General features: G+C 40.3%; 1 protein-coding gene across 1 annotated transcript in view; it reads right to left on the bottom strand.

Moving 5' to 3' along the window:
* Window positions 1-26,737, bottom strand: part of ABCA13 (ATP binding cassette subfamily A member 13) — a 471,542-nt gene that overhangs the window by 248,164 nt on the left and 196,641 nt on the right. Inside the window, 6 exon segments of the mRNA XM_031013046.3 lie at window positions 4,867-5,085; window positions 7,787-7,967; window positions 9,048-9,185; window positions 20,479-20,610; window positions 22,641-22,710; window positions 24,561-24,890. Coding sequence (XP_030868906.2) covers window positions 4,867-5,085; window positions 7,787-7,967; window positions 9,048-9,185; window positions 20,479-20,610; window positions 22,641-22,710; window positions 24,561-24,890 — 1,070 coding nt within the window.

Raw genomic sequence — 26,737 nt, 5'->3', positions numbered from 1 at the left:
CTACCATATTCTGTTTGTGATCTTGTTTTGTTTCGTATCTCCAAAAGAATGTTCATAATACTGCCTCATTTAGCCCCTCTAGGATCCCGTGTTTGCAATCTGACCTTACTGGGGTGAGGCTCCTTCAAGAGAAATGCCCCAGAGGCAAGTTCCACAATGCACCAGCGATCCTTCATCCACACGTTCCCCACTGTGGGTTGCTAGTGACACACCTGCCCTGCCTGCCAAGTTCCGAGAGTGCATTTTAAAGCTACTGCATTCACTAACCCCAGGGAGAGCAACTATTAACAAATCACCTTCGCTTCTCAGACTCATGGAATCCCCAATGGGTGTCCGTACTCCCATTAGAGTACACATCAACACTAGAAATGTGCTAGAGAATCTGCCCTCTCTCCGCCTAGTGGGTTTTGTCTTCGCAGAGACCATGCCCACATGCTACAATGTAGTGGCCAGCTTGAAAGAAAGGCAGCAGAAGGCACTTTGCATCTGAGAGTCCTAGGTCAGATCCTGGCTTCCCTCTCCGAGCTGCATGGCACCATCTCCTGGAGCCTCTGCCCATATCCCAGGGAAAAGACACTTGAATGAGATCACTCATGTAAGTTCCTGGCACATATCCACCATAGCGGCTGGCACAAAAAAAAGATGTTAAACAAATGAAAGTCCTCCTTTATACAATGTAGGTAGCCATTGCAGAGATGAGGCTGGAAGCAGAAGGCCCCTCTGGCCATCTGAGAGAGCCCACAAGGGGCTTCTTTCCTGCCCTGGCCCACATGGCCTGCACAACATCCCAAGGCCATGGTGGGAGGGGATCTGGTCCTTGAAGGATCTCAGGATTTGGGCACACCAAGGAAACTGAGGTAGCAGTGGAGGGGAGGGTAATAAATAAGGAAAACCAGCATGGGCAGGAGCACAGGCCGGCAGTGCCCTGGTGGGAGCCTAGCACCACAGCTGGCCTCAGCATCAGAAACCTCCAGACTCCTTAAACTCACATCTCTAAGACAAACTCATCACTTTCCTCTCCCCTACTTCTCAAATAGGCTCTCTCTATACACACAGCTGACCCTTGAACAATGCAGGGACTTAAAGCACCACACTGTACACAGTCAAAAATCTGTGTATAACTTTCAACTCCCCCAAAGCTTACCTACTAATATTCTACTGTTGACTGGAGGCCTTGCCAATAATGTAAACAGTCAGTTGACACCTCTTTTGTATGTTATATGCATTACATGCTGTATGCTTACAATGAGGCAAGCTAGAGGAAAAAAACGTTATTTAAAAAAGCTTAAAGAAGAGAAACTATATTTACTATTGTCTAACTAGAAGTGGATCATCATAAAGGTCTTTATCCTTGTCATCTTCACGTTGAGTAGGCTGAGGAGGAGGAGGAGGAAGGGGAGAGCTGGTCTTGCTATCTCAAAGGTGGTTGAGGCAGGTCAGGCAGAGGAGAAGGAAAGGTAGCAGAAGAGGTAGGCACACTGGGTGTTACTTGTATTGAAAACATTTGAATATAATAAGTAAGACCTGCAGGGTTCAAACCTGTGTTGTTCAAGAGTCAACTGTATGTTGAAAAACACTGTGCTTGCCTGAGCCAGACATCTGGGGAATACCATGGGCGCCCCCTCCTCTCTTATTCCCCATTGGGTCTCCATCTCCCTTTCCTCCTCACCCTACTGGACCTCTCCAGGCCTAATCTGTTCTTAGTGCAGGAGCCCCCAGCTCTCCCTGCGACTTGGGCTCACCCCAGCCCACCCCATCCTCCACCTGCAACTGGAGAGAGCGTGTGACCCATCATTAGGCGGCCATTGTACCAGGTGCTCAGCACTCTCCAGAGGCCTCATGCCCATGGACAGCCTACGGAACAAAACCTAAAATCTTGCAAGGCTTAGGAAGCTTCTGTAATGTGCCTGTGAACAGGCCTGCAAGAGGGAGGCCTGTGGACCCTCTAAGCTGCACGTGCTGTAACATATTGCAGCCCACTCACTGCAGTCAACCCCAGTTCATCCTTACTCATCCTGTAGCCTGCTGCTCAATCATTACCTCTGCTATGACCCTTCACCATACAATCAAGGGCAGCTGACCCCCTGCACCCACTTCACACACCCCCCAGTAGAGCTTATTCAGCTTCATTGTTTGCACCTGAGGTTTCTTTCTGAACTCAAGGGGGTTGAGGGATAAAATACAACAAATATGGTGCAGTATATACTGCTCAAGTGATGGGTGCACCAAAATCTCACAAATCACCACTAAAGAACTTACTTATGTAACCAAATACCACCTGTACCCCAATAACTTATGGAAAAAATATAAAAATAAAAATTGAAAAAAAAATCCAGTTATTCAACTCAAAGAATGCTTATTATACTATAGTGAACCAAACAGACTATGTCCCTGTAGTCAAGGGGTTTGCTATCTGGTGGAAAGAAACAGAAGACTAATACACAGAGGCTGTCATGAAATGATAAATGTCGTAAATAAGAGCCAGAGAAATAGAGGGGACTCAGGAGAGTGAGTGGGAAGTTGTTCTGGACAGAATGCTCAGGAAGTCTGCTCTGGTAAGATGGTGTCTGAGAAAAGCCAGGATGGCAGTGAGGCAGGCTACACACTGAGCCCATCACAGCACGAACGCAGTGAAGGGCCTGTTCAATGTGCTCAGGGATCCACCATAAGACCAGTGCAGCTGGCACCACACAATGAAGGATCAGGTAAAGCAAGAGAGGCTGGCAGGGCTTTATAAATTTATATTCCAAAGGAGGAGGGTTTTGAGGTGGAAGGGGGCACTCATAATAAACCTGAGACAATAGGCACAAGAATGTAAATTAGACAATTGTAGGCCTCCATACCTTTAGATTATACCCCAAGTGATGTGAGTCCTTGAAGGGCAGTGGGCAGAGAAGGGCCAGGACCTGGGTACATTTCTAAGGAGCACTCCATGTGGAGTACTGAAAGCACGTGACATCAGGAAGCTAGACAATGATCTGGGGAGAATAGCTGGGGGTTGGGTTTGGGGACAAGATAAGCTTTGCAGAAGTGAGCCAAAGGGGCTGGAGGAAAGGGTAGAAGAAGCCGACAGCAGACAGGAAGGCCAGCTGCAGCCCTGGCATCTCTGCAGAGGCATGATGCAGGGGTGACCTGCAATGGCAGGGATGGAGAAGCAAGCAATGGCACCTGGAGAGGCCAAGTAAAAGGAAGGGTGGAGTGGAGCATTCTCATTGCAAACGTTTTACTTCGCCTCTGGTCATATCGCCAATGGCACATGGAATGTGTGACAACTTTAAGACTCATTCTTCTTTTTCTCAGTGTTCCAGGGCTAGAAACACCAAGGTAGAGCTCCACCATCATGAAGCACATAGAGGAAAAAGTGGTAAAGAAATAAGGTTACACCATACAAAACAACACCCAAACCCTGTGAGCTTTCACCTTAATTAAATGCAGATTGTAAATACTTATTTATAAATGTAAAGCTTCCAAAAATATTGTAAAATAACAATATTCTGTAAGAATTCATGACATTCACATTTTCTTCTTAGGAATGTGCAGTCCATTACCAGTTATACTTACACGCTTGCCTCCAAGGGCCCCTTCCCCACACACTCATGCCATGGTTGACGTTCTGCTTTGCAAAGTCCATCCATTGGAATTGCCAAGCATGCAGCACTAGCCCCAGGAGGCCAGAGCCGTGCATCTTCCTGAGGGGGCAGAGCCCAGCACAGGACAGACGGCCTGCACACTTAACTACCACTGTTTGCTGAATCGATGACCCCAGCACTGGATTAATGTTTCTATCTCCAGCTACTCTCCTTGACTTTCATTGCTCCACTTCCCCCTCCAATCCATGCTTCCATGGTCATCACCCTCAAACACCACTTTGTTCTCTAATCAGGAACCTACTGTCTCTCCCTTTTACCTCTGGTCTAAACTTCTATCAATGTCCAATGAGCCAGGGCACACTGCCTTGATTTTGCCTTGCTTCCCATCCTGGATACCCTACTTCCTTTCCACTTCTCCCCACATATTCTCAACTCTAGATCTTCCTTGTGCTATTCCACTTTCATATAGGGTTCAGCCCCCCATGTGGACCAACCAATGTCCTACCCATTGTTCGTGGCCCTACCAGGAGTTCTCTGCTCCCTGCCTTGTGCAACCAGTTAGTCAACATGACCTGATTCTTCTAAATTTGAATAGTCTTCAAATACAGGCCTTCCTGGCCCATGCACCCCAGTGGCATGACCATAAATCAGGCTGTCACCACCTCTTGCCTACACTGGCCACTCTGTATCCAGTCTCTCCCATGGCACCTGCTATGATCTGGCAGGAGAGATCTTCCAGATCTCAGGCTAATCACAATCCCCCACTCATGAACACCTACTTGCTCAGTGAAGTTCAAACTCCTTAGCATGACTAATAAGGCTCTTTTTTTCTTAATCTTTGTGTGTGTGTGTGACAGGAAGGAAGGAAGGAGTTGAGGAAGAGCTAGGGATCAGGGAGAGAAAAGGCAGACTAATCAGCTTCTTGACAACCAGTTTTCCCGCTGCCTTTGAATTCTTTTCATTTCAGCACACCCCTAGGGACCTTTTACTCCAGACACACAAAGTTTCCATCAACAGCCTCTGTGCTTACATGTGCTCATCTCTTCCACATTTCAAAGACAAATCAAATCAAATTCAATGCCTTCCCACAGAAGCCTTTTCTGACATTCTCAGTGTTGGTGGCTGTGTCATAATTCCATAGTTAACAACCATTTGCTAATTATTTCATCTTATAAATGTAGACACAGATGATTTTTTAAGTGTCTCTTTCTAGTGCCTTCACTTCCTTACACAATGGGCAGAGGCAAGAGGAGCAGAGAGACAACTGTTTACTAACTGATTGACTTGCTGATGCAGCTCTTTCTTGGTCCACTGAGGCGCCTTTATGGAAGCAAAGAGCAGCAAATGTTCCCGGACGGTGAGGTTGTCCAACAGGACGTCCTGCTGCGGACACACACCAAGCTCCATTCTGACCCTCGACAGGTCTGTCTGTAGGTTCTTGCCATTGATGATGATGGTTCCAGAAGTGGGAGGGTGGAGCCCCGTCAACATGGATCTGCCAGAGAAAATAAGACAGCATGGAGAATACGCGTTGCTGATACTGTGAACGTCAGCAATCCAATCAGCTCCAGGATGGCGCATGCATCCTGCCAAGAGCACTCACCTTCTGCTGACCTGGTTTTTACACAATCAGTTAAAAGGTGTGAGGAGTTTGAGGGTACATTGGCTGGTTGATGTTGAAAATGTGAGTTTAACATGTTATGCTACCACATGAAATAAAAATGCTCCTTGACTTCTGATTGGGTTATGTCCCAATAAACCCATAAAAAGTTGAAAATATTGTAAGTCAAAAATCTATTTACATCTAACCTACCTAACATCACAGCTTAGTCTAGCCTACCTTAAGTGTACCCAAAACATTTACATTAGCCTACAGATGGGCAAAATCATCTATCACAAAGCGTATTTTATAATAAGGTGTTGAATATCTCTTGCAATTTATTGAATATTGTACTGAAAGTAAAAAGCAGAATGGCTGTATGAGTCCTCAGACTACGGTTTCTACCTAATATGTATCACTTTCACACTATCATAAAGTCAAAATATCATTAAGTTGAACCATTGTAAGTCTGAACTGCAATCATAGAGCATTATAGTTGTATGGGACTTTAAGATGATGACATTCAACTTTTTACAGATGAGGAAACATGCTAAAGAAATGACATATATACCTAAATCCTCATCATTAAATATAAGCAAAACAGAGATACAAAGCTAGGCCCCAACCCTGGAGCCAGTCTTCCTTCCGCTGCTCCCGGGATAGTCTGTGTGTGTTAAAACCACAAGAAATCAAGCAGCCTGCCACCACAAGCTCACATGACCGACTTTACCAACAGAAGCCTCAGAATTGCCTAGTTCTGCTTCCTTGTTTCAGGAAGTTTATTATTTAAGTTTTAAATTGGTTTCTTATTTCTGAAAAGTTAAACATGCCCCTACCACAGGACCTAGCAAATCCACTCCTTAGTATTTACACATGAGAAATTAAATGTGTGCCGACACAAAGCTGTATGCACAAATGTTCACAGCAGCTGTGTTCACAATCACTGACAAAGAGAAACAACCTCAGTTGCAACCCATGGATGAAAACGTAAAGAAGCTGGGTTGCCTCCATATGGTGGATACCACTCAGCTGTCCCAAGGAGCAGGCAGGCTGCTGGGCCACCATCACCATGCCTGGGTCCCCAAAACAGTCTGCTGAGTACAAGAAGCCAGACATGATCCCATTTACAAGAAATTCTAGAATAAGTAACCTAGTTTTTAGTGACAAAGAGCAGATCAGTGGTCACATGAAGGCCAGGGTCAAAGGAGAGCACAGGAAACCTTGGAGCAGCATAGAAAGGTTCTGTATTTGTGGTGCTTGTTCTGGCACTAACCAAATGTGTCAAAACTCATCAAACTGTGCACATCAACAGATACTGTTTACTGCACAAAAATTAAACCTCGATGAACTTCAAACTCTTTACTATATTATTTTCAAACCTATCTGGGGGATACTATAAAATAGTTTACACACATTCCCTAGAAGTCTCAAAGACTGTTGTTTTAAATAGTGAAGACCCCCCTGTCTTTGACTGACCTCTCAGCCTTTCATCTAGGAATTGCCAGGTGGAGGCAGCCACTTAGGATGACTCAAAATGTACTACAAATGTACACTAAAAGAACACAGTCATTGAACTTTACATCATCTAGAAACTCCAAATGCAATTCTCATCATTCTGCTAAACAAACAGCCCAGGTTTTCCTCGTAAGAAATGTGTCTTAGTAAAAGCAGGGTGAGAGGAACTGGCTGGCTGAGTCATTATTTGTGCAGCTTGTGGTTTCCCAATTTTCAAACACTAAAAAAACACTCACACGCTTTTCCAGGTCCATTTCTGTATCCAAGGAACAAATAAAAACTGTCCATATTCTTTCTTTCTATTTTTTCAGTATGAGATTTCTGAAGTTTCATGTGTTATTTTTCTACCTTTCTTATTAAGTCTGAGGCAAAGCCCTCTTCATTGTTTTAACTAATCACACTTTAATACTACATATTTAGTGAGAAAAAGAACAAAAGAGGAAGTGATTTGTTCAAAAGAGATATTTCATAATTTTAGTAGTTCAACCTTAAACCTCCACTTCTACAGCCAGCCCAAGGCTGTGAATGTTTGAATTCATTGTTTCTCTGGGAGTACATGATTTGATTCTTTAATCAAATCTAGAGCCATTGAATCCTAAACCAAACGTCTACCCTTAATGAGAAAAGAACCACACAAAAACCAGAACATGGAAAAGAAAAATAATCAGGTGTTTAAAAAATTTGCAAGTACCACTGTCATATTCCTCTTCCTACAGATATGCAAGCAAGACGATACTTAGTAGGACAAACGCTGAAAGTGCCAAAGGACTTTCAAAGACTAAAGTACAACATGGTAAATTATTTGTAGAAAATACAAGAATTAAGCCTTTTAAAAAGCTATCCACCACTACCCCTTTGACTGGGCCCCAGGCCTACAGTGCACCTGTGCGGTTGAGGACATAGGGCCTCTCTCACACGGGCACTCATGAGGGGCTCTGCCTTTCACCCGTGTCTCTAAACTCTGTACTGAGACTCAAAATTTTAAAAAAAAGGAAAAGAAATCAAACCTTCTGTCTCACAGGTAAACTGAAGTTTTAAGAATCAAATGCCCAGTGTTTGATAAGGGTAAAATGGGACCCACATGATAGTGGTTTTCCCGGCACCGTTTGTCCCCAGCAGGGCGGTGATTTGGTCTCTGTAGAAGGTCAGGCTGAGGTCTTGGACCGCAGCCTTGTGGCCCTCATATTCCTTGGTCACAGACACCAGGGTGACTCCCGGAGCACTTCCTTCAAGCTCTCCTTCCCTGTTTTGCAGTGATGACCCTGTGAGAGAGATGAAAATTCATTGTGAAAAGACTTCAAAAGCCCTAAAAATAATGCTCATATTTATTAATTCAGCGTTCTGCTTTGAAATTGAATTCCAGCTCTGTGAAGCACACAAATCAACTCAAAAATCTTTCTTTAGCAAGAACAAGAAGCAGACTATATAATGGCAAACATTAAGTGATATCACTGATTACAAAGTTTTGAACCCTTATGATAACCATTTTGTAAAAAATAAAAAAAAAAACACACACACATGTATTTTTGTTTAAGTAGAGAAAAAACAACAGGCAGATTAGTTACACATAAAATGTTCATGAGAAATAGTCTCCTGAGGACATGAGAGCGGATAGGTGCTTGTTGATGTGTTCCACATTTTCTAAAAGATTCATAATTCAGAAAAATATTTAGATTGTTTAGATTAGAATGTTGACTTGTAATCTAAACCCACCATGATGGGAGCATGTTTATCTCTGAGTGATGCATCTCTATTTCCATGGAGATGGCCTATGGATTCATCCTTTGGCAGAGGTGCCCTGTGCCTGCACCTGCAGGAACAGGCCATGACTCTGGAGTGCAGAGGCACAGGGACAGTCCTGCCCCTATCTCCTGAGAACCAGAATCCCTATTTGTAAGGGACAGTGATATTCTCCCTCACACAGGAACACTGAATAAACCAGCATGGGTGAGAACACTTAAAAGTTTTTAAATGCTTTACACAGGGTAGCTGCCCATCTTTGCTTTTATTTCTTACACATATTCATTTTGGGACTAACGCTTCAATTTTACTAAATTGTAATATACACACAAATGCACATAATGCACAGAGGGGAGGACGCTAAATAATAATTAATGGGAACTCCCTGAGTTTCCTGGGTTTCACAGAACAAACACTGTCATGGCATACTTTCCCACATCTTGGCCTTGCAGCTGTTTCCCAGCCCAAGACAGCCTAAATGTAAGTCTCTCTAGGAATCAGCATACACTTGAAAAGGCTGGACCATAAAAACAAACAAACAAAAAAATCAAAATGGATCAGAGGAAAAATACATGCATCTAATAATTCTACTCCTTACAAACCTTTAGTGTCAAAGTTCTCATTGAAGAAGAACAGACTAGAATTTAGAGAGTATTGCCTTTTCTCCACCAAGAAATCCACACTCTTCCAATATGAGGCAGTAAACGGGAAATACCATGGTTTCCGTAAACCAAATGTTCCTAAAAAATGAAGACAATTAAAATTAGTTTAATTTTTTATTTAGATGAAGGTACTGTATTAGAATATCTTAAGTAATTAATATAAAATGTCATCCCATGTTAATATTTTTAATATATATCCCATATACAAAATGTGATATCCCAGGGCACAGCTATTAGCTTTGCAGTGGAGCCCCAACTCTCCCTTCTCGGCCTGATCCACAGCCATGTGCTAAAACCCCCTCTCAGCCACTTCCCCCAAGACATCTTTAGAGTAGGGGTTCAATACATGCTTTTTGGATAATTGCTGAATATTCCCACAGTAAAGTCCCACCCTGCCCCACACTGCCCTTCTATTTTGTGATTGTTCTTCTTTTGCCTATCTTTGATGTTTGCATGGATTCCTAGACAAGAGGAAGAGCATGAGGTAAGTGTAGGAGGGGATTAATCAATTGAAATTTCCACAAAGAAGAAGAATTCATAATGCTAACATTTCCATATGAAACATATTACCATTCTTCAAAAGTATTCTCCAAATTCATTTCAGCCCATTTAACAGTCACTTTGCCCTCATTACATGTTGAAATGAAAAGGGATTTCATTATTAACATTTCCCAATTTTCTTTTAACACATCCATTCTAGTTTAAGTTTGATGAACGTAACTTACCTGAAGGCCTAAATTCTACAACTGATTAGAATTAAAAAGGCTGATATAAAGACTATTATAGCACTTTGATCATCAAGCAGAAGAGAGATATGCAAGCCCTCGCACATTCTAATCAAAAAATAGAAAGAGATGTTCACGCACTCAAAGGAGAGCACATGTATCCATTACCTTTTGAAAGTAAAGGGAAGGTTTGCAAAATTTTCCTCCCATTCTACAGAATGGGAGACATGTCTGTTTACTCTGTTTACATGTCAATAGTTTCTTTTGCTGTGCAGAAGCTCTTCAGTTTAGTTAGATCCCATTTGTCAATTTTTGCTTTTGTTACAATTGCTTTTGGCATCTTTGTCATGAAATCTTTGTCCGTGACTATGTCCTGAATGGTATTGACTAGGTTGTCTTCCAGGGTTTTTACAGTTTTGGGTTTTACATTTAAGTCTTTAATCCATCTTGAATTAATTTTTGTATATGGCAATAAGGAAGGGGTTCAGTTTCAATTTTCTGCATATGTCTAGCCAGTTATCCCCACACCATTTATTAAATAGAAAATCCTTTCCCCATTGCTTGTTTTTTAGGTTTGTTGAAGATCACATAGTTGTAGGTGTGCATTCTTATTTCTGGGTTCTCTATTCTGTTCTGTTAGTCTATGTGTCTGTTCTTGTACCAGAACCATGCTGTTACGGTTACTGTAGCCCTGTAGCATAGTTTGAAGTCAGGTAATGTGATGTCTCCAGCTTTGTTCTTTTCGCTCAGGATTGTCTTGGCTATTCGGGCTCCTTTTTAGTTCCATGTGAATTTTAAAACATTTTTTCTAGTTCTGTGAAGAATATCAATGGTAGTTTAATGAGAATAGGAATGAATCTACAAACTGCTTTGGGCAGTATGGCCATTTTAATGATATTGATTCTTCCTGTCCATGAGCATGAAATGTTTTACATTTGTTCTTGTCATCTCTGATTTCTTTGAGTAGTGGTTTGTAGCTCTCCTTGTAGAGATCTTTCACCTTGTTAGCTGTATTCCTAGGTATTTTGTGTGTGTATGGCAGTTGTGAATGGAAGTTTGTTACTGATTTAACTCTGGGCTTGACTGTTGTTGCTGTATAGGAATGCTTAACTATGCATCTGACAAAGGTCTAATATCCAGCATCTATAAGGAACTTAAATAAATTAAGCAAAAAACAAACACTCCATTAGAAAGTGGGCAAGGGATATAAAGAGACACTCCTCAAAAGAAGACATACATGGGGCTGACAATCATATGGAAAAACCTCAACATCAATGATCATTAGAGAAATGCAAATCGAAACCACAATGAGATACCATCTCACACCAGTCAGAATGTCTATTATTAAAAGGTCAAAAAATAACAGATGCTGGTGAGGTTGTGAATAAAAAGGAATGCTTATACACTGTTGGTGGGAGTGTAAATTAGTTCAACTATTGTGGAAGACAGGTGGTGGTTCCTCAAAGACCTAAAGATAAAAATACCATTTGACCCAGTAATCCCATTACTGAGTATATACCCAAAGGAATATATATCATCTTATTATAAAGACACATGCCCATGTATGTTCTTTGTGGCACTATTCATAATAGCAAAGACATGGAATCAACCTAAATGGCCATCAACAATAGACTGGATAAAGAAAATGTGGTACATATACACCATGGACTACTACTATGCAGCCATAAAAAGGAATGAGATCATGTCCTTTGCAGGGACATGGATGAAGCTGGAGGCCATTATCCTTAGCAAACTAACATCGTTAGCAAAGGAACAGAAAACCAAATACTGCATGTTCTCACTTATAAGTGGGAGCTGAATGATGAGAACACATGAACAACATGCACTGGGGGGAACAACATGCACTGGGGCCTTTTGGAGGGAGAAGGGTGAGAGAAGGGAGAGGATCAGAAAAAATAACTGACGGGTACTAGGCTTAAGACGTGGGTGACAAAATAATCTGTACAACAAACCTCCATGATACACATTTACCTATGTAACAAACCTGCACACGTACCCCTGCACTTAAAAGTTACAAAAAAAAAAATACATAAAGTGAAGGGAAGCTGTTCAGCTGCTGTGAGGAATAGCACTGACTTTTCTTTGTGGGCTGAGTTGTAACTCCGCAGGTTTCATATGTTGAAGTTCTAACCCCCTGTACTTCAAAATGTGACTGTATTTGGAGACACGGTCTTCAAAGAGGTAATGAAGGCAAAATGAAGTCACAAGAGCAAGGACTAATCCAATGTGAGTGGTGTCCTCATAAAAGAAAATTTGGACACAGATACACAGGAATGACACAAGGAGACAATGCCATCTGCAAGCCAAGGAGAGTGGCCTTGGGAGAAACCAGTCCATATATATACTCACATACACAGGCCTACACCTTGATCTCAGACTTTTAGCCTCCAGGATTGTGAGACAATACATTCCTGTTGTTTGAGCCACCCAGTTTGTGGTACTTTGTTATGGCAGGCTGAGAAAATTAATGCAGGCAGGTGTCCTCCAAGAACCTTGCAAAGCAAAAACCATCCCTCTGTAGGAAGAGGATGAGTAGCAGCTGGATAATCAGGTCATATCACAGCCAGCATTCCACTCACTGTGTTCCAGGCACTGTCCAGGGTATCTGGTTGTATTAATTCACACAGTCCTGTGACCACCAACATGTCAGGTAAAATTATCACCTCTACCTTCCCAATAAGAAAAGGAGGAACAGCAAGGCTTGCCCAATGACGCGCAGCTGATGGCTCCAGAAGCTACACACTGGTTAGCCTCTTCTCTAGCAGCTCCTGCCCGTCTGAACACGCAAGTGCAGTCATGAGGATGCTTTGGGTTGCCTTTTACAACAAGAAAGAAGCACAGTTTCTTCCAGTACCAATTACACGAAAAGCCCCTGTTGACACATACATGAACAATGAGTGTGTGGAAATCAAAGGAGATAGAAAGCAAGCAAACACATCAGGAAGATTATTCTCACAAAGCTGCAGGTCTTCAGCTCAGAGGCCTCTCAGGCAACCACACTCAGTCGCAGCTTAAGTGGGCACCACCCTTAGCAAGGATAGTAGGCAATGGGATCCAGATGCCTTCAAGTGTTTATAGATTTGAATTAGCAATTAAAATTCTAGGATTCTAGATGACACAATGACAAAGTGGGGACACACATCTGAACATAAATATATTCACTGCAGCATTACTTATAGTGGGGAAAAAGCAGAAATTATTTAAACTTGCAAAGTAGGAGAAAGGTCCAGGAAGTTATTACTTTCATTTAATGAAATGTTGAGCAGCCATTAACAGTACTTTCAAACATGTGGATAAACGCTTATGATAAAAATATTTTTTTAAAACAGAGGGAAATTTACATATACAGTGTGAACCCAACTAGGTACAGAAAACTGTCTGGGAAAAGCCTGGGAAATGTTAGTTCTGGTTAGTGATATTGGAGATAATTGAATTTTTTCCTGCTTCCTCAAAAATTTTTCCTGCTTCTCTATAAACTTTTCAAACATTTTACAATAAACACATATCCATCTGATGTATTATAGCTCAATTTTTCAGAACCATAGGGGAGAAAAGAATATTTCATACATGCACATTCTAAAGGTGAAATAAGGCACAATTTGCCTGTTCCAAATGAAGGCATTGAACACCTTCACATTTTGAGTGTACGCAAGGAAATCCTGAAGCAAGCCTCAGCTCTGCTTCACTTCGATATAAGTGGAAGTCGTACAAAGATAAATATGATTTCAAACTTAGGGCCATGACTCAAAGTGAAGATCACCATACATGTGTGTGTGCACACACATACGTATACCCACATACACATGCACACACACAGGCATTCACAAACGAGTACACATGTACACATGCACATATTCATGCAGCACATGCACACATGTACATGTACACAGACACAAGCGTGCACACATAGACAACTGCAACAATGTCAGGAGTCACCAGTTTCTTGCAATGGAGCTAAGACATTACTCTTTATTAGTTGTATCCTTGTTTTCTCACTTGAGTCTTTGGGAAACGACACCTTCCTGCAGCCCTGATTTACTGTGGGAGATGCTTTGCTGAGAAATGAATAACTAAGCATTTTGTACAGAGGTATGAGGAGAGATGCTGGCTCATCTCCCAGGGCTCACAGTTCCAGCTGTCAGCCCAAGAATGAGCAGGACAGGTGAGGCCTCAGCACAGTGACAAAGGAGCAGGGCAGAAGTCACCTAGATCTGGAACATCGTATCCCTTGCCCTTCTGTTCTCCGGATTATACCTTCCTGTTCCAGGAAGATGTCAGTCATCAAACAGAAATCAACTAGTCACACCCTCTAGTGGTACGAGGGACACGCCAATGAATCAGGCAGAGACTGCGCCTTCTTATGACCTTCATTCTAGTACAGATGACCAAAAAAAAAAATCATTGAGAGAAAAATACAAGATGATATTGTCATCATAGGTTTCCACCTATGCAAAACAAAAGCAGGCCCTTCAACCCAAGAAAAAGGAATGAGAATGAAAAGACAGAGATGCTGGGAGGGATGCTAGATTCAGAAAATACAAACACAGGATGTTCAATTAATTTTGAAATTCAGACAAACAACAATTAATGTTTTAGTATGAATATGTCCCCAAAATTATTTGTAGTTTATCTGAAATTTGAATTCACCTGGGTGCCCTGTATTTTATCTGCCTACCCTGTGTGGGTGTGCTGGGCACATTGAAGACTGCCCCCCAACTCCCCATCAGCACAACGGGAATAGAGAGAGGGGCGTGAATCTGCAGCAGAGCAGGTTCGGGTGGCCTGGGAGCCACTGAGGATATTATTTATTCTCTAGACATTTTGGAGTTGGGGAAGACTGTCATGCAGGGGAGGGACATGGTCTATTTGGTCTATTTTTAAGAAAGATAACTCTGTGTCAACATGGAGGTAGGATGCAGAGGTGAGGTGCTGGGGTCGGGGATACCTAGAGGAGTAGGAAGGAGTTACAAGGGCACTGTAACTCGCTGTAAGTCCAGATCAGGCACAGTGAAGCCTGAACTAAGGTAATGGCTTCAGGGATGGGAAGTAGAAACAAACATGAAAGACATTCCAGAGTTATGAAAAAATAAATTGGAAATAAATTGAATATTAAGGGTTGCTTTGCTAATTAAACCATCTCAGCCATAATCTGTCTGGACTTTTAAAACCTCCTAATTAATCTGCTAATCTAACTAAAGCAGAGAGCTGCCAAATGCAAGCTGGCGTGGAAGCCGCTCAGCTCTTTGGCTTGCCTCTGCAATCGGCTTTTGCTTATAAATTCAAATTTGTTTTATGTGCACACTCTAGAAGCACATACAACCTGCTTACATTACCAGATGTAATTGGGCACATTAATATGTGCAAAGGCCTTCCATTTACACAGAGCTTTTCTCCTCAAGGGGAACTGCCTGCTGGCTTATGCAGGCCAGGAAACTAATCAGCATTGCCCCCCAAAACTGACAGTGATAAAAGAAGAAGTCAATGAAATTAGACAGATCGAGCAGAATCAAATTTAACTGGAAGCATATAAAAAGAGTTTATGCAATGAAAACTCTTCGAGAGGACCAGATGTTTGCTTGTGAGCTCTTGACTCGAGCGTGGAGACCTGCAGTTGACACTGAGCCCCACAGGCCAGGAAATGATCTGATGCTGGATCTATAGAGTCTCCCAGTCAGACACCGGGGCTGAGAAATGCTGGGGTCATACTCACAGGGTCACTTTATAACAAAGAAAGAACATGGAGAGAAAAGCATTTGTTTGAGGTATGGGGTGTGTGTGCGTGTGTGTGTGTGTGTGTGTGTATGTGTGTGTGTGCGACAGAGAGCAAAAGAGAGAAATTTCTCACCTGCCTCCTGCCTCCTACCTCCCATCTGGAGACACCCTCCTACCCACAGGAGACTTTGGAACAGTGTTTTAAAGTATAGATTTTATTATTACTCAAGTATGATGATGCCAACAAATCAGGAGATAACTGTCATTGAAACTACACTTTGTTACTCACAGACCCCAAGAGAAGGAGGCATGACACACCACACAGGGTCACACAGGGAAGCACCAGTGTCACTCAGGAGATAGGGGAAGTAGGGAGGGGTGCTGTGGGAATGTGAACAAGAGCCTTTACTGTGGTTTTCAAGGGAAGGAACATGTGAGGAAGGGCAAGTACATTTCTAATTAACTACTGTGAATAATTTCATCAGGCTCTTCGGGAGAGAGTCTGTCCCTAGTTGGCTGGTACCTTGCCCTGGGCTGATCAGGCCAGGTGGACAGTGACCCTGAGTGTGAGCGCCCCGTAGAGCAGGTGGTAGGGGCGTGGGCTCTGGACTGGTTGTTTGCTTGTGAAAGGCACATCCACAGGTGAGTCCTTTACTATGGCTAGGAACTGGCTATCCCTGGAAGGAACAGTCCCTCTAGGGTCAGTAACTGCACTCCTTCAACCCCAGTCAAAGCCTCAAAAATACAGAAAATAAAAAAGTATGATTAATACAATGGGGATGGTACAACTGCCTTTAGAGTGCAGATGCCTGGGTTAGTCGATACCCTACAAAGTGCAACAAAGAAATGTCCTTGACTTGCCTTCTGTGAGCCTGATCACACACAGCTGTGCAAATGCAAAGTGTTTCATGGTTATTGAGCCTAGGACATATAAACTCAAAGTTTCTGTGCAGTTTCAGTATACACTAAATTTTTCAGAAATTCAACCACTGTGTAAACTAGCGGAAGATTATTTTTTAAAGCAGAAATTGTCCATTGTTTTGGAAAACAATGCCATCAATAGTGATGTCACTCACTGCGTTTGAGTTTGCAATGCAGTATGTCTGTATCAATCTTCATTCTGCCCCATTATATACAAACACATGACAAAAGATGTGAAGATTGCTTTTAAAAAACTTAAAACCAGATATTCTTGAATTAGTAGAAATTTAGAAAATGCACTAAGTTGTATTAATAAGGGTTAGTAACTATGTTACATTGTCATTCTATATATATTTTTTAAAACTGTATAGCACAATAAGATCATTTGGTAAAAATTACACATTGAGATGATTAACATGAGGCTCCCTATTAGTTTTCAATCTTATTTTGATGCTGTTCCCAGATATTCACCCCTTGGCTTCTCTATAAAACCCTCTTATATTATTAATATTATTCCTTTGTCCAATCAGTCCTCTATTTCCTGTCACTACTAAAGAATAGATCTCCAACGTCTTTAAAGACTGGAGGCTGAATGGGGAAACTGAAATGAGATAGAATTGTAAGACCGAAAATGGATCTTCTGTTATGTTTTGTCATTACCTGCCCCATGTGTTAACATAGGGAATTTCCTGATTACTTTTAAGTAAGACCCAGGTCATTTACAAAAATATCATTCTTTTATTCACCTCATTCATGTATAATATTTCTTCCCACGTTTTTCCTACTTCAACTGAAGTTATTTTCATCTTTTTAATCACATACCAATAAGTCTGATCTAGTACGACTTAATATTAGCTTTACTTCTAGTATCTACATTTCTCTTTACTTATGCATTTTCTTTCCTTTTAGTGCCAAATGGCTTCTGACCTTTCTCCTTCTTTTAAATCCGAACTTATTCCACATAAGCGTAAGCAACTGAATATCTCATTCTGTGTTCCGATGCATTCATGCCTGAGCACCGAGAACTTACATGTTATCTTATTATAAATTAGTTTCTATTTCTCTTTTATATTAAAATTTTTTAATTACATTAATTTTAAGACTCATATGCAGGTAGTTTTCATTATCCATAAGTTTCATTTCAAGAGAGTAAAGGAGGTAATATAAAATATTTCTCTTAAAAAGAAGGTATTGGGTCTGAGAGCTCCTAGAAATTATAACCCTCTTTACGGATCTGAAAGCCCATCAGTAGTATCTGGCAATTATATTCTTTGTTATTATTGGCAGACTTTGTCAAAGTGGAAAAGAAACACTTCGTGCAATTTAAGAATATGCAAATTGCCAACTCTTATTTTTAGCTTTTGAAATAAAAGAATCTGAATTTTGTGATAACATCAAAAATATTTATTGACATATTTATTCAGCTCTATGCCTTTGTATTTTTAAATATGTGTTATAAATATGTTCGAGCTTTGATTTTTTTAAATTCTGTAATAGACTCTGATCTTTTTTCCTAACTAGCTGGTAGCTAAAATTAGTGTCACAATCACAAAGAGAAAATATAAAATCTCCCACTCTAAATTCACTAAACAAAATGTTGAAATGAGTGTCTGCCATTCAAAGGTGGATTGAGGTCCTACTGCATTTGCTTCCCTTTGCAGGGTGTAGGATCCAATGAATCTGGGAATCATAACTCATTAGAGGTCACAGAATACTTTGTATGGCCTGATGAAAACATGGAGACATTCCCTAGAAAAGGTATATCCGAGTGAACTTAAGGGGTACTTGTGAAGTAAAATCAGCAGATCTTTTTCTCCAGTTGGATGTGGCAGGGTAAGAGCTGATTCTGAAATAGCTCAAGTTTAACATATTGGGTAGATGTTAATCATGAGCCATATTGTGAGACTGCAGGATTGCAGTGTGAGTGTATGAAGATGGTGGATTGTTTGTTTAACCTTCACCTAATGGGAGGGCAGGGAATTAGGAGTCTGAAGGAATGGAAGGACAGGAGGAGATGAAACAAGGAACAGGAGATCACGGTTTCCCCAGTCGAATATACGTGAGTTCCAAATGTGGCATGCTTCAGATGGCCAAGGTACTTCCAAAAGATTACCAAATCTAGCATTTGAATCTCCTGGTCCCCTGAGGAAAACAATTTTTTTTAATTTCCTCTGAGCCTCAAGTTGACCTCATTGAACTTCTAGAAAGAATTTCTTCTTAAAAGCCACCAGCTTAGCCAAACATCCCCTGACCCACAGGATAAGGAATGACTCAATACTGTCCCACTGGTGGGGACATTCTCACCATCACTCGGCTTTTCTGAGTTCAATTACCTTCCTCCATGAGTGTACTCCCAATTCCCTTTTCTTCCCTTCAAATATGACCTAGACAGTGAGCCCTCTGCACACCAGACATCCACCTCAAGGCTCAGTCTCTTTTAAAACTTTTCAATTTAGAATTCCACAGTGGGATTCAGAGAGAAAGTCTCAGCTGAATACAATGTTCCTTTGCTTTACCATAATGTAGAAAAATATTGCCCCAGGAGCCTGTTGCCTTAGATGCTGATGGTTGAGGGAGAAATCAGATCATTCTGGGTCCCGGGACACATTTTACCTTCATCTCAACATTGCAGAGAGTAGACTTTGTTGCTGGTCTTTGTATTTTAGATGGACATCACAAATGTATTTCGTAACATTATTTTCTTATGTTATTTTTGCTTCTTCTCAATAGTCAATTGCTTCTCATCCAATTTCCTTGAACCCTTGGCCTTCTCAACTCATTTGTTTTATCCTTTATTTCCTAGAATCTTATTTCTTAAGTTTTATTTTCTTAAATTTTATTCAAAGTACCAAGACAATGCAGTCTAAGTTTTTCCTAAATAAATCACATTTCCAATTTATGTTCTCTCTCTACCTCTTGAAGGCCATATATTTCTACTTTTGTGTAAAATGATCTTTCCAGTGGCCATATTATTTTTATGTTTACCCATCCCTAAATGATTCATGAGCTCTCCAAGTCTGGAATGTGTTTTCACAAACAGAATGAACTGCATTTGTTTTCTTTCTATCCCTCCATTTTCATTTGTATAAGATTAGAATCATTTTTTAAAACTTTTAGTTTTAATTTAGTTAGATACTATTTCCTTTGAGAAGCATAGAACCAGAGTTGCAAGTAATTTCAGCAAGAAAATATACCACCATCAAAGTGTTATCTCTAAAAAATAAAATAAGTAATTTTAAAGTGCTATTTCTGCTCTTTTGGGCCTGAACAAAAAGGTAAAGGTATGCATGCCTCTTTTCCTCCCAAAACAGCTAGGAAAACCCATTACCATTACTGGCATTTTTTTTTTTTTTTTTTTTTTTTTTTTTTTTTGCCATTGATACACTTGTCCTCCACACTCTGGGGCATGCCTGCCACACCAGGGAAGAAGGGCACCACCACATTTGGGAAACCCCACATCCGTGACAACAGTGAAAGCCCTGTGGTTGGACATGGCCCCTCACTCCCAGCCCACCCTGTCCAGCTGCCTTTAGGCTCTGCCTGCTTCTCCCCAGGTCCTGCCATGCACCGACCTGCCACTGGCTGAGCGCTTGGTCCCTAGACCCCCACTAGGAGTGACTTTCTGCCCAAGGCACTCTGAGCACCCCCACCCTCACCCCCTCATGCCTGCCCTCCCCAAACACTCTCTGAAAAACCAGGATATTTTCTGTGTAGACTGAAGCCCACTTTTGGGGAGCTGCTTGGTGGGCCTGGTGAGTTTTCATGCTAATTTCATCCTGGCTATTCCCTCACATGGCCTTTTACCTTTCACTTGGGAAACAAAAGCATCACATTTTTTCTCAAAAATGTACAGCTCCTTTTAAATATATATCCTAAGACTTCCCTTTCTGGATCTTCCTTAAAGAATAAGTGATTATTCTAATATTTATGCATATTAATTCGAACTGTTATTAAAATTTATTCTGTTATCTTACAAAGGGCAAAATTCTTACCAGGAATCAAGTTGCTCAAGTACCATCCACACAAAAAATAAAGGCTTGAATCAAAAAGAATCATCCAGCAAACCCAGCCAAATGTCATGCCCCCTTGTTCCAGAGCCTGGTACATATTATTCCACTGAATCCCTAGCAGGAAGAAAAAGGTCAGAGTTAGAACTGCACAAGCTCTTTTATGGTAGATTTTGTCATGATGAGTTCATTACTTCTGGAAGCTCAAGTGAAGTTGAACAGAACTAAAACAAAAAGAAGGTCAATATCACTGGCCATAACTCTTCATGAAATGTTAACTTGTGCAATCTTACACCTATTTCAATGATATCAGGTGGGGTGATTGTTAACTACATTTTAATATCTAATACTTTAAAAAGTTTTAAAGGTCACCTTACTCATATCTGGTTTTATTTACCTGAGTAGAAAGGACTTTATATTTAAGGAAAATAAGCATTCAAAAAAAATTTTTAAAGTCTCCTTGAGCACCCAAATTCTAAACTGTGTAACTCTCTGTGCTCTTGGAAAATATATAAATAGGATATATAAGAACTAGGGTGGGAAATTATTATTATTTTTTTACAATAGGTTTGTGATTTATTTCTGGATTAACATACAACTTAAGAAAAATATTCCCCTTTCTAAATTTCCCTATGGTACCAGGCTACAGTTCAATAAAATATACATTTTAATCATTGTGTATTTGGAATTTAGACCAAAATATTCAAATGGTCTAACAGTTTCCGTTTTTTGTTTCTAACATTTTGATTCAATTTATTCTAAAGATCAGTTAGAAGAAATCATTCAAGATTACTCATCTGTAAAAGAACATTTTAATACGTCTTATTGAAAAACTCTAAGAACTCAAAGACCAGTACAAATTAACTAGCTAATACAACAATAGCTAGAGTCAAATTTTACTTACAGCATGGTTTTACCTCTGTTTACAAAAACACCCCCCCCCCCAAAAAAAAAACCATACAAATATCTATGAAATATATGTCTGTTCTGGTTTAGAATTTTAGTTGTCAAATTCTCAATATAAGCAAAAAATGCTGCCAATAGATTTTTAGAAAATCATTTTAGCCTGCATTGGTATGAGATAATTGCACTCTATTTTATGCTGATTAGACCTATTTCTGGATCTTGATCTTCAGGAACAATCTAGTAAATCTAGGAGTAAAGATGAGAGCCAACAAATATGTAGATGGTGGTCATGTGAAAGGGATAATTAGAAAGGAGGAACTAGAAAACATGAGTAGAGGATCCAGGAAGACAGATCCCAGGTCAACAATCATCTAACACAGTGGTCACTAACCTTTTTGGTACCAGGGACCAGTTTCATGGAAGACAATTTTTCCACAGACCGGGGGATAGAGGATGGTTCCAGGATGATTCAAGTGCATTACATTTATTGTGCACTTTTTCCTATTATTATTACATTGTAATATATAATAAAATAATTATACAACTCACCATAATGTAGAATCAGTGGGAGCCCTGAGCTTGTTTTCCTACAACTAGACAGACCCATCTGGGGGTGATGCGAGACAGTGACAGATCATCAGGCATTAAATTCTCATAAGGAACATGCAGCCTAGATCTTTTGCATGCACAGTTCACATAACGTTCAGGCTCCTATGAGAAGCTAATGCCCCCACTGACCTGACAGGAGGTGGAGCTCAGGCGATAACGTGAGCAATGGAGAGTGACTGTAAATACAGACAAAGCTTCTCTCCCTTGCCTGCTGCTCACCTCCTGCTGTAAGGCTCAGTTCCCAACAGGCCATGGACTGCTCCATGGCCCAGGGGTTGGGGACCCCTGATCTAACAGATGGACACATTTGCACACCCTACTCTTGGAAGGTTCAGAAGGTCACTCACCAGACCAGACGTCAAGGGCGGTATAAGGAAGACCCAAGCATTGGCTGGGTGGTTGACCTGGATAATGTCTGAAGCAAGGGATGCCATGATTATTCTTGATTGTTCTCAAAACTGGTGCTACCAGATAGTGGGAGGTGTATACAACAGCAAAACCAAATATCCAAACTTCATTCTGAATGCTCTACTTGATAATGAAGACTTCCTACTGGATCACTTGCAATATAACTATTAATATCCAAAAACGTGATTCACTGAGAGTCACTTTTTACACATGCATGCTCTTACCTGTCTCTTGTCCTTCCAGGAATGTAATAAAAAATACCCCTTGTCCAAAGGCGGTGGTGGAAAGAAGGCACTGCCCACAGATTGATGGAGAAAAACTGCACGTTAGTGTTTGATTGGGACCACAGAAAATCCACAACACTTAATTCAAGGAGCGAAGCCATGACAACTTTTCATTCTGATGACGCCCAACCATCACTTCAGGCAGTCATTTAAATATTTTAATCTGAAAATCTTAGTGGAATGTCAGCCCACTCTGAAAAGCATGATAACAAGATAGTTTTTAACGTTAAAAGGAATTATTTCTCTTTACCGAGATGCTTGAAGTGTCATAAATCCAATGTATCATACACAGAAATGTGTAACACAAAACAGTGAAAACTGGAATAGAGTAATTTACTATTTTTTATTATTAAGTGAATGCCCTGGAGCACACTGCAGGCTGACTGATGGAATACATACACTATTCTACACTAGAAAGAAGGTGTATTGAAGAAAAATGTTATTTTATCTCAGTGGAGAAGTCTTATGTTAGAACGAAACCCCACTGAAAAAAATATCTTACATTAAAAAATACAGTGTACCAGAGTTAGATATTTTTTACTTGTTAGAAAGCATTTGAATATGTAAACAGAAAATCAAATTTTATGTGCACAGAACCCACGAATATAATAACTGAAGTAAAATTAAAAATAACACCATCTGAAAATCAGGTCAGATCATGGATGACTCTTTTTCTATGTACAAGGAGTATACGGGGAAGGACCCCCAACGGTCCCACTTGTGTTAATTATTCTGAAAACAGCTAATTAACACTAACATGAAGTTATTGGTTATGGGTTTTTACAAATGTAACATAAGCTAATCAAGACCAATGAAAACATATCAATAGATAAAACACTGATGGAATATAACCACTTTTTAATTCTGTATGTATATCTTTGTTGTGAGCATATGGCTAGTAGAAACCAGAGAGCTTTGAATCGTTTACTGAAGTTGAAGACAAATCACTTGGCTTTCACAGAAATATTTTACTCTAGGCCCTAAATGAGCAGAGAAGATGTTTTGCTCCCAATAAGTGAGTAAAGTACTGGGGCTGTCATGAATCCTGTGCTGAACTAAAGGACTTTTAAGGGCCTTTAAATACCCCTGAGCAGCCCCGTAATCTAGGTCTCCTTGACACCTCCCCAAAGTCTCTGTTAATGACTCTGTCTTATCTCACAACAGACTGCAATTTTAGGAAGTCACCTGACCTGCTGGAGAGAATAAAGTCTTGAGCACAGTGCAAGTGTTTATAGTGATGCCACTGGCTCTCTGAAAGAGATCATTTTAATAGTGATGGTTCACCCTCGCTTTGATTGAGTTCCTACTATGTGTCAGGCACTGAGCTTGCCAGCAATTGTCATAAAAGAATGAATACTTTTTTATGTTCTACGTATTTGATGTTACAGACCTGAAAGTGTTATCATGTTTTTAGGAGGTACATTTTAAATGGATGAGTGACTCTGGCATTGCTAACAGCGAGATTTTTCCACTTAATGTGATGTAATTCATAATCTTCAAGAAAAAATGCTTATTTTTTACTTCTAAAATAGCTTTAGAAATCTAGCTTTTTTCTGTGCATGAAAGAGAAAATAAAGTTATATGCTTCCTTAAGAATGCTGCTTATTTTCCAGAGTCTGCAGAAAGTCTCTGTTACGTAAAAACTGGACATTCTTAATGGGCTGCTGTCCAGCAAAAACACTGCAGTTTCAACGGTTTGCATTTGTGGGTAAGATTTTAAAAAGCAGATATCAGAAAGCCCATGTAGATATGAACATGACAAATTGAAAAAGTGAGGGTGGTGGGTTTTGTCTTGTTAGATAGATTGCAATTTTGTTTTTTTTTGTTTTTTTTTTTTTTTTTACAAAACAACTTACTTACCAGAAATGTCTGATTAACAAAACTTAACTGGTTATGTAGAACCAATAGAACTATGTAGGGCAGAAAGCTGATCATGTACACCAGGCTGGTACAAAGGGCCGCTGTATTAGCTTGGCTGAAAAATGCACTCAAGAGGTAGCTCAGCATGGCGACTGACATCCCAAAATCCAAGAGAAAGAGGAAAATAATAAAGGTATTGCTGTGCGCAAAGATGCCACTTGTTTTCAGAACGATGGCCAGAGTAGCACTGCTTATGGTCAACACAGCCATGTTCTCCAGGAACCAGGCCAGGAAATGGATCATTGGATGCACTCCCATCATCCGCATATACTACCAAAAAGAGAAAAAACCCAAGGTTACCACAGCATGCGTACTTGAGGAAGAACAAATTAGATGGTAGGAGAAAGAAGGTGGACCAGTGGAAAGGTAAATCTGCTTGCTTGCAAATTCAGCCCTGTGAAGGGCCCTGGGAAGGACATTGCCTCCTCAAGCTTGGTATTTGATTTTCATGAGTACTTGTATCCTGGAACTTAAAATTAAATTAAATTTTTAAAAAAGAGCCATTCATGACAAACCCATCGCTAATATCATACTGAATGGGCAAAAGCTGGAAGCATTCCCCTTAAAAACTGGCACAGGACAAAGATGCCCTCTCTCACCACACCTATTCAACATTGTATTGGAAGTTCTGGCCAGGCCAAATAGGCAAGAGAAAGAAATAAAGGGTATTCAAATAGGAAAAGAGGAAGTCAAACTGTCTCTTTTTGCAGATGACATGATCCCATATCTAGAAAACCCCACTGTCTCAGCCCAAAAGTTCCTAAAGCTAATAAGCAACTTCAGCCAAGTCTCAGGATACAAAATCAATGTGCAAAAAACACAAGCATTCCTATACACCAACAGGAAACAAGCAGAGAGCCAAATCATGAATGAACTCCCATTCACAACTGCCACAAAGAGAATAAAATGTCTAAGAATACAGCTAACAAGGGAAGTGAAGGATGAAGGACCTCTACAAGGAGAACTACAAACCACTGCTCAAGGAAATAAGAGAGGACACAAACAAATAGAAAAACATTCCATGGTCATGGATAGGAAGAATCAATATCATGAAAATGGCCACACTGCTCTAAGTAATTTATAGATTCAATGCTATTCCCATTAAACTACCATTGGCACTCTTCACAGAATTAGATAAATCTACTTTAAAATTCATATGGAACCAAAAAAAAGAGCCTGTATAGTCAAGACAATCCTAAGAGAAAGAAACAAAACTGGAGGAATCATGCTACCTGACTTCAAACTATACTACAAAGCTACAGTAACCAAAACAGCATGGTACTGGAGCAAAAACAGACACATAAACCAATGGAACAGAATAGAGATCTCAGAAATAAGACCACACATCTATAACCATCTGATCTTCAACAAACCTGACAAAAATAAGCAATGGGGAAAGGGTTCCCTATTTAATAAATGGTACCGGGAAAACTGGCTAGCCATATGCAGAAAATTGAAACTGGACTCCTTCCTTAAACCTTATATAAAACTTAACTCAAGATGGAGTAAAGACTTAAACGTATTTTTTGTTTCAATTTCATTTAGTTATTCTCTCATCTTTGTTATTTCTTTTCTTCTGCTAGGTTTGGGTTTCTATTGTTCTTGTTTCTCCAGTTCCATGACGTGTGACCCTAGGTTGTCTATTTGTGCTCTTTCAAACTTTTTGATGTAGATATTTAACGTTGTGAACTTTCTTCTTAGCATCGCTTTTGCCATATCCCAAAGGTTTTGATAGGTTGTATCACTATTATCATTCAGTTCAGTTAGTTTCCACCTTGATTTCATTCTTGACCCAACAACCATTCAGGAGCATGTTATTTAATTTCCATGTATTTGCATGGTTTTGAGTGTTCTTTTTGTAGTTGATTTCCAATTTTATTTCACTATGGTCTGAGCCATATATGACAAACCCACAGCCAACATTATACTGAACAGGGAAAAGTTGAAAGCATTTCCTCTGAGAACTGGAACAAGATAAGGATGCCCACTTTCACCACTACTATTCAACGTAGTACTGGAACTCCTAGTCAGAGCAATCAAACAAGATAAAGAAATGAAGGGCATCCAAATCAGTAAAGAGGAAGTCAAACTGTTGCTGTTTGTTGATGATAATATAA

The sequence above is a fragment of the Gorilla gorilla genome, chromosome 6 (assembly GCF_029281585.2).
Source record: "Gorilla gorilla gorilla isolate KB3781 chromosome 6, NHGRI_mGorGor1-v2.1_pri, whole genome shotgun sequence".
NCBI lineage: Eukaryota > Metazoa > Chordata > Mammalia > Primates > Hominidae > Gorilla > Gorilla gorilla.
The sequence above is the reverse complement of the archived record's forward strand: the minus strand, read 5'-3'. Positions and strand labels throughout refer to the sequence as shown.